Genomic DNA, 9,098 nt, shown 5'->3' with positions numbered 1-9,098 from the left:
TGCCCTTCCGCTTTGCCCTCCCTTTCCCAGCAGTAGGGTTCTATCATAAAGTCACCCACAGAAGAGTCTTCCTCTGCTTCACCATGACAGTAATTTGGTTCTGAAAACCCCTCATGGGGCAAAGAGAAAATGTTTGCATATTCTTGCATCCACAAAATAATACCTTTTTTATTGAAGCTATTCCTAATCCCATTTAAAAGAACACAGTTACTTCACTGGCTAATGTTAGTTTTCCTTATATAGAACTTAACGACAGTTTCCCTTCATTGACTTCTCTGTGATTTGTCCATCCACTGCTGTTCAGGTCAGGTGTGGTCATGCATTCAGGCCATGTTTACAGTCTGGCATGCATGTGCACATGTACATATGCATGCACACACATACATGCACATACATATATGCTTTGTTAATATAGCTGAACTTTGTGTGCTCCTACTCTGCCCTCCCTAGGAGGAACAGAAACCTCCCCACCCCAACTAGAACAGAAAGGACAGAGAAGTAAAGAAGTGAGCAGATATAGTCCAGCCAAGCATGAGATGATCACGATGAAACCCCAAGCACTGTGAGAAAAAGACACGGGAGCCATTGAGAATATGCCCCCTCCTGCCCCAACTCCTCCTTCACTTTTTTAGTCCTTCTTTTCTCTGCCTGGGCAAGGGCAAGTCCATAAGCATTTGTCTTCTAACACTGAGCTTTTTATCGATTGTTTTTGCCTGTGTAGGGTGGAATGAAATGGTAGGATTGTGCAATAGAAAAGCATGGATTTTGGAGTCACCCAGCCCTGCTGCAGGCTAGCTGTGTGGCCTGGGCAAGCTCTCTTTTGTAGGACTCAGTTTTCTCATCTCTAAATGGTATAACATGCCTGCCTTCTATGGTGGTTATGAAGATTCAGTCAAATCATGTAGGTCAAAGCATGTCACCTGTGGCCTGGTGTTAGAAGGTAATTGCTCATTTCCCACTCTGACCCCTTTTAATACTTTCATTGGGCTGATTTTGCCTGACCCAGGGCATCAGGCAGCTTTCTGAGCTAACCTCTCCCTTTTCCATTTTTTAACCTTGTCTTCTTTTCTTCCAGGGGCCCAGATCATTGATCTAATGATGCTGGTCATTGATGTGACCAAGGGAATGCAGACCCAGTCAGCAGAATGCCTTGTGATTGGGCAGATCACCTGCCAGAAGCTGATCGTGGTACTGAACAAGGTGGACCTCTTGGCTGAAGGGAAGAGACAGGCAGCAATAGATAAAATGACCAAGAAAATGCAGAAGACCCTAGAGAATACCAAGTAGGTTTGCCAATGAGTGGAAGGTTTGCATACACAAGCAGGCTTCAGAGTACACAGTTGGGCAGGCAGTTGCCTCAGTACATAGGATCATGCCTGGCCTTTGCTTGCATGAAGGGTAAACGTTAAGGTGTTGTTGGAAGAGACCAAACAGTCTAGAGACATAAAGAAGCAAGAAGCTGATTTTATAGGTAATTTCTTAACGGGAGCAGTGGGTGGTTCTGCTCTGCACAGTGCTCAGAAACCCAGGTTATCTCCATCTTGCTGGCCCTCCACTGTGGGGTGTGTCTTTGTTTGTGCAAAGTGGGCATAGGCACGGGCACTGCTGTGTTCGTGTTTATGGGAAGGTCCAGTATGTAGGGCCTGGTCCTGGAAGGGGTATACCCTTCCCACTGAGATTCTGTTGGTGAGGGCTGTGTTTTACCTGCTCAATTAAGCTAGGGAATGTGTCCCTTCACTGTTTTTTTTACAGTTGGGTCATCAAAAGGAGATATGAGTTCTGGTGGGTGGCTGAATGTTTCTGTTATAGAGACTTATAAAGTTGGATGGATAGACAGATGAATGGACCGATGGACATTGCTATTGAGGAGAGACTATGAAAGGTCAGATTACAAAAGGACATTTGTAGTGCTAAGAAATGCTAAGAAATTTACAATTTCATCTTGTAGAAATTAAGGAGTTAAAGAATTTTGTGCATGGGACTGACTGAAAGAGGTTTCCCTCCCATCTAGATATGACTGGCTGCAGGTGGGAGGATGGCATGGCAAGGAGGGTATGGAGGCAGCAGGGAGACAGATAGGAAGAGGTTAGAGTGTTTTTCCAGGAAGAGAAGTGTGGCTCAGAGTTCAGGTACTAGAAGGAGAGAAGGGTGATCTAGGGAGATTCAGAAGGCCTTGTCAGGCTATTGTCTTTGCCTACAATCATTACATTCTGATAGGAGAGGTCCATGGGAGCAGGAAGGTGACAGTGCTACTAGGTAGGGTGGGGATGAGAGAGATGTGGGGACTAAGGGACAGAAGCCACCTGGTTGTTTAGGTGGCCAAGGGGATGACTAATTCTGATGTGGTTGAGAAAAATGAGAAAATGTCCTTGTTAAGCACACAGTGTTGACAGATCTCTTTGTTTTACCAGTTCCTGTCTTCCATTCTGGGCCAGCGCTTTTTGATCAATATTAACTAGTGGTCACCAGGAGACAGCAATGCTTCCACTGTGCTATGCAGCCTGAAACAATATCCTGCTACTCCACCTCTCCTTCTCCTGCCTGTGGAGGGCAAGCAAGTAGGGAGCGTTTTTGTTTCCCCATCATAAAGATTAATATTCCTTCCCATTTATGACTTCTTTTTTAGATCCAACACCTGCAGTTCTCCCTCAGAAGTCTCAGGTTGATTAAATTAAAGCTCCAGTCCTGTGAATGGGCCAAATATGTCATAAGAGATTTCCTAGCACTGCCTTTTGTTAGTAAAATTCATCAATCCGATAAAATCGACACATTTAGATAAGTGTTGCATAAGAATTCAGCCTCTATTATTCTCAGTGGAAGTAGATATGAGATATGAGACTGTAAAAAGGCAGATAAAAAATTATATCTTTTTTTAGTGAGTTACTTGATTCCCTACTGTTTTATTTATTTGTCATAAAGGGAGAACAGGTCCTTTGGATTCCTGCATAAAAACCCAGCACAATGTCAGTATCTTTGGCCATATAAACAGGACCTTCTGGGAAGGGCTTAAGGTACTTTTAAGGGTGAATCAATATTAATTATTTCAGTTAGTTAAACTTAAGGAAAATCCTCACTTGCATATTTAAATTACCATTGTATTTTAATTTATTAGTTGAGTATCAGATTGTTCAAGGAGACTTGAAAGCTCTCTTCTTCATCAGTGCCCAGAGGACTGGAGAGAAACTCAGATAGGGGAGGAGTTGCTGCCCTTGATGGTTATAGTGAGTGGGCCCATTGGGCCTGTAGCCAGGGTAAGGTGGACCCCCTCTTAAGAAAACATTAGTTCTTACCTCTCTGCAACAATGAACTTCTTTAAATAATTTTAAGTGACTATTTTCTCTTCTTATGGTCCTTTGTTAAGTAAATCCTTTGTAAATTCTGGTTCTGATGTGAAGAAACTTTCTGGAAGAGAAAAATTTGGACTGGTGAACAATGTATATATTAAAACCTTAAAAAGTGTTAAGACATAACAGGTTTTTTTTCCCTATCCAAAGAGTAATTGAAAGAAAATCTGGAAAATAGAGAAAGTGACTGAAAGGAGACCACTCAAAGATTTTCCTCAAAATAGCAGCTGCTGACATTTTGCTTTATTTCATTCCTATTTTTTCATTATGTATACTATTCCCCCACTTTTTAAATTTTAGTAAAATATATGTAGCATAACATTTATTCTTTTAACTGTTTGTAAATGTACAATTCAGTGGCATCAAATACATTTACAAAGCTGTGTATCCATCACTATAGTCTGTACTGAAAAATTTTTCAGGATTCCCTACATAAACTTTATCCATTAAACAATAACTTCACTTCTCTCCCTTCTCCCCCACCCTCTGGTAACCTTTATTCTGTTTTCTGTTATAAAAAATTGCCTATTCTAGGTTTCTTATATAATTGGAATAATATAATATTTGGCCTAATGTGTATGGTTTATTTCACTTAATACAATGCTTTCAAGGTCCATTCATGTTGTTGCATGTGTCAAAATTTCTTTTTAAAAAAATGTATTTCATTGATTATGCCATTACAGTTGTCACATTCCCCTCCACCCTGCACATCCCCTCCCCCCGCATTCCCCTCCTTTAGTTTATGTCCATGTGTCACAAGTTCTTTAGATTCTATATTTCCCATACTATTCTTGCCTTCCCCCTGACTATTTTCTACCTACTGTCTATGCCACTTACTCTCTGTACCTTCTCCCCCCTTCTCCTCCCACTCCCCTGTTGCTAACCTTCCCAGTGATCTCCATTTCTATGGTTTCGCTCCTGATCTAGCTGTCCTCTTAGTTTGCTTTTGTTTTAGGTGTGGTTGTTAATAACTGTGTGTTTGCTGTCCTTTCACTGTTCATATTTTTCATCTTCTTTTTCTTATATAAGTCCCTTTAGCATTTCATATAATAAGGGCTTGGTGATGATGAACTCCTTGAACTTGACCTTATCTGAGAAGCACTTTATCTGTCCTTCCATTCTAAATGAAAGTTTTGCTGGATAAAGCAATCTTGGCTGTAGGTCTTTGGATTTCATGACTTGGAATACTTCTTTCCAGCCCCTTCTTGCCTGTAAGGTCTCTTTTGAGAAATCCGCTGACAGTCTGATGGGTACTCCTTTGTAGGTGACTGTCCCCTTATCCCTTGATGCTTCTAGGATTCTCTCCTTCATTTTAGTCTTGGCTAATGTAATTATGATGTGCCTTGGTGTGTTCCTTCTTGGGTCCAACTTCTTTGGCACTCTCTGAGCTTCCTGGATTTCCTGGAAGTCTATTTCCTTTGCTGTCAGAATGGGGAAGTTCTCCTTTATTATTTGTTCACAGAACTTTCCCACTTGTGGCTCTTCCTCTTCCCCTTCTGGTACCCCTATAATCCGGATGTTGGAACGTTTAAAGATGTCCTGGAGGTTCCTAAGCCTCTCCTCATTTTTTTGAATTCTTGTTTCTTCCTTCTTTTCTGTTTGGTTGTTTCTTTCTTCCTTCTGTTCCACTCCATTGATTTGAGTCCCAGTTTCCTTTCCATCACTATTGGTTCCCTGTGCATTTTTCTTCATTTCACTTAGTGTAGCCTTCATTTTTTCATCTAATTTGTGACTAATATTAACCAGTTCTGTGAGCATCCTGATCACCAGTGTTTTGAACTGTGCATCTGATAGGTTGGCTATCTCTTTGTGACTTACAAGTATTGGCTCTGGGGTTTTGAACTGTTCTTCTACTTGAGCCATAATTTTTCGGTCTGTTCACGCCTGTTACGTATGAGGGGCAGGTCAACCCATTTGCTGGGTTGTGACTGGGGGCGGGGTCCAAGAGGGAGCAGTGGTACTTGTTCTGCTCTGTCTCTGATTTCAGTTCCCTCTGCTGCTTCCCACAAGCAACTTGGGCCCTTCTGGTGCTGGTTCCTGGGTGGGTGGGTGTATGTACATTCTAGAACCCTGTGGGTCTCTCCAACGAACCCTCCTCTGAGGCTGGGATCCTGTCCCGGCACCTCAACCCCCAGAAGTTTTTTCAGTCTCTGCCTTTACACTTTAATTCCTAAAGACCGCTGGGGCCCTGGGTTTCGCGGTCTGTCTCGCTGCCCTTTTTTTTGCCTGCTTTATCTGTGTGCAAATGTGTGTCCAGGGTCATCCAGCCTCCTTGTTAACCTTGCTGGGTCTGTTGGTTTAGTCCTGCTCCCGCCTGGGTCTCCTAACTACCACTTTTTCCTGCTGGGACCCCTCTCTACTGGACGCCAACTTCACCCCTCCTACCAGTGTAGATGAATGGTTCGTTGTCGTTGGACTTCGGTACAGTTCAATTTTCTGTCTGTTCTCGTTGTGTTTTTGTTTCTAAATCTTTGTTGTCCTTAAATTTGGTTGTGCGAGGAAGTACAGTGTTTCCACCTATGCCTCCATCTTGGCCAGAAGTCCAGAATTTCTTTTAACAGCTGAATGTCCTGGAGGTTCCTAAGCCTCTCCTCATTGTTTTGAATTCTCATTTCTTCAATCTTTTCTGGTTGGATGTTTTGTTCTTCCTTCTGATCCATTCCATTGATTTCAGTCCCAGTATCCTTTCCATCACTATTGGTTTCCTGTGCATTTCCCTTCATTTCAATTAGTTTAGCCTTCATATGTTCCTCTAATTTGTGACTATAATCAACCAGTTCTGTGAGCATCCTGATGACCAGTGTTTTGAACTGTGCATCTCAGAGGCTGCCTATTTCCTGGTCACTTAGAGTTATCAGCTCTGGGGCTTTGAGTTCTTCTTGAGCCATCTTTTGGACTGTTGGTGCCTGTTACGTGCCAGGATTGGAGCCCTCGGTGTTCACCAGAGCAGGGCAACTCAGTCTCTGCGTTGTGACGCTGTACGTGGGGGTGGGGTCAAAGAGGAGCAATGGCAGTCTCATCTGCCGCCTCTCGCTGCTGCAGCCGAAGCTGCCACTGTCACCAGGGCCCGCACGTTTCGTCCCACTGCACGCGAATGTGCCACCACAGTGAGCCCTCCGCCACTGGGTTCACCTGATGGGGCCTGCGCGGTCTGTCTCTCTGTGCGCGAATGTGCGACCGCGGTCAGTCTGCCCTGCACCCCGACTGGGTCTGTGCCTGGGTCAGGGGATCCTTCCTGCTGGACCCTGCTCCACTGCTGGCTCCGCCCCTCTTACCGTCCTGGTTGAACAGTTCGTGTTGTCGGACTTCGTTAATTCAGTTTTCTGTTCTTTGGCTCTGTCTTTGTTCTCCAAACCTTTGTTGTATTCAAACTTGTTTGTGGGAGAAGGCACAGTGTTTCCACCTATGCCTCCATCTTGGCAGAAGTGTCCTCTTTTCACTTGTGCATGGATATACAGGTTTTCCAGCACCATTTGTTGAAAAGACTGTTCTTTCGCCTTTCACTGTTGTCAAAAATCAGTTGATCATATGTGTGTGGATTTTTTTCTGGATTCTTTATTTTGTTTCATTGGTTTATGTGTGTGTCCTTATGCCAGTACCACACTACTTTGTTTACCGTTTTGAAATAAGTTTCTGAGTAAGGACATTGAGTCTTCCAACTTTATGCTTCTTTTTCAAGATTATTGTAACTGTGTGAGGCCCCTTGCAGTTCCCATGAGAATTAGAGGATTCGCTTTTCCATTTCTACAAATAATAGTTTTTAGTATTTTAATTGGGATTACACTGAATTTGTAGATCACTAGGTAGTATGAACATCTGAACAGTATTAAGTCTTCCAATCCATGAACAGATGCCTTTCCATTTATTTAGATTTTCTTTAATTTCTTTTACCAATGTTTTATAGTTTTCAGTATATGTCTTTCATGTCCTTGGTATTAGATTTATCTCTAAGTGTTTAATTCTTTGAAATGCTATTATAAATGAAATTCCTTTCTTAATTTCTTTTTTTGGCTTGTTTTTGCTAGTCTACAGAAACACAACTGATTTTTTCATGTTAATCTTCCATCCTGCAATTTTGATAAATTCAGTTCTCCCTTTTAAAACATACAGTTATAATCCTGAGGTCTTTGTAGTTTTGATTTGTGCTTTTATTAACATTTTACATAACATTCACTGTTGTTGACCCTTTCTACTGGCTTTGGTTTTCTGTCTTATAAATAAATAACCTTGGGGATGAACATCTTTGACTATCATTAAACTTTGTGCATATTTTCAGTTTCTTCCTCATCAAATATTTGAGGTTTGAGGTTGCTGGATCAAAGAATATGAATCCCTTTTAGATCTTTTTAAAAAAAATACTCACTTGATATTTTTATTGATTTCAGAGAGAGAAGATGGAGGGGAGAGAAGGAGGAACACCGATTGGTTGCCCTCCCATATGTGCTCCAACTGGAGACCAAACCTATAATCTAGGTATGTGCCTTGACTGGGAATTGAACCTTTAATTTTTGATGGGACAGTGCTGTAACTAACTGAGCCACCCAGTCAGGGCCTATTTAGACCTTTTAATGTACATCACCATATTCTTTCCCCAAAAAGTTTGTCCTATTTTATACAGGTATCAGCACCTAAATTTGATTTATCATTTAAAAATATATTTCAAATTGGGACTTCCGCCAAGATGGAGGCATAGGTGGAAACACTGTGCCTTCTCCCACAACCAAGTTTGACTACAACAAAAGTTTTGGAGAACTAGAACACACCCAAAGACCAGAACACGGAATTATACGGAAGTCCGACAGCTACGAACCATTCAACAGGGACAGTAAGAGAGGCGGAACCAGCAATGGAGCTGGGTCGGGCAGGACAGATCCCCCAACCTAGGTGCTAGGTGCGCAGGCAGCCCAAAGCCATTCGGGGTGCAGGGCAGACCAAGGTCGCACATTCGCACACAGTGAGACGGACCACGCAGGCCTCAGGGGACAAACCCAGTGGTGGAGGGCCGACAGCGGTGGCACACTCAAGTGCAGTGGAACGAAACACGTGGGCCCAGTGACAGTGGTGGCTGCGGTGCCGGTGGAGGTCGGGGCAGCAGGCGGCGGACAGGAAGCCATTGTCCCTCTTTGACCCCGCCCCCACATACAACCCACAACCCAGCGACTTAGTTGCCCTGTTCTAGTGAACACTTTAGGGCTCTGATCCTGCTATGGAACAGGCACAAACAGCCCAAAAGATGGCGCAAGAGGAACTCAAAGTCCCAGAGCCAATAACTCTAAGCGACCGAGAAATTGCCAGCCCCTCAGAAGCACAATTCAAGACACTATTTATCAGGATGCTCACAGAACTGGTAGATTATAGTCATAAATTAGAGGAACATATAAAGGCTAAACTAATTGAAATGAAGGGAGATGTCCAGGAAACCAATAGTGATGGAAAGGAAACTGGGACTCAAATCAATGGAATGGACCAGAAGGAAGAACGAAACATCCCACCAGAAAGGAATGAAGAAATGAGAATTCAAAGAAATGAGGAGAGGCTTAGGAACCTCCAGGACATCTTTAAACGTTCCAACATCCGGATTATAGGGGTACCAGAAGGGGGAAAGAAACAGCCACGAGTGGAAAACTTATTTGAACAAATAATAAAGGAGAACTTCCCCAGTCTGGCAAAGGAAATAGACTTCCAGGAAATCCAGGAAGCTCAGAGAGTGCCAAAGAAGTTGGACCCAAGAAGGAACACACCAAGGCACATCAT

General features: G+C 43.0%; 1 protein-coding gene across 1 annotated transcript in view; it reads left to right on the top strand.

The window, feature by feature from the left end:
* The first annotated feature begins 1,077 nt into the window (after positions 1-1,077).
* EEFSEC (eukaryotic elongation factor, selenocysteine-tRNA specific) overlaps positions 1,078-9,098 on the top strand; it is a 221,934-nt gene continuing 213,913 nt past the window's right edge. Inside the window, exon 1 of the mRNA XM_037070271.1 lies at positions 1,078-1,283. Coding sequence (XP_036926166.1) covers positions 1,096-1,283 — 188 coding nt within the window. The 5' untranslated portion in view covers positions 1,078-1,095. The remainder of the gene's footprint in view (positions 1,284-9,098) is intronic.

Source organism: Sturnira hondurensis, unplaced genomic scaffold (genome assembly GCF_014824575.4).
Source record: "Sturnira hondurensis isolate 20B ecotype Veracruz unplaced genomic scaffold, ASM1482457v3 Scaffold0001304, whole genome shotgun sequence".
NCBI lineage: Eukaryota > Metazoa > Chordata > Mammalia > Chiroptera > Phyllostomidae > Sturnira > Sturnira hondurensis.
Note: the sequence above shows the minus strand (reverse complement) of the source record. Positions and strands in the feature narration are given on the sequence as shown.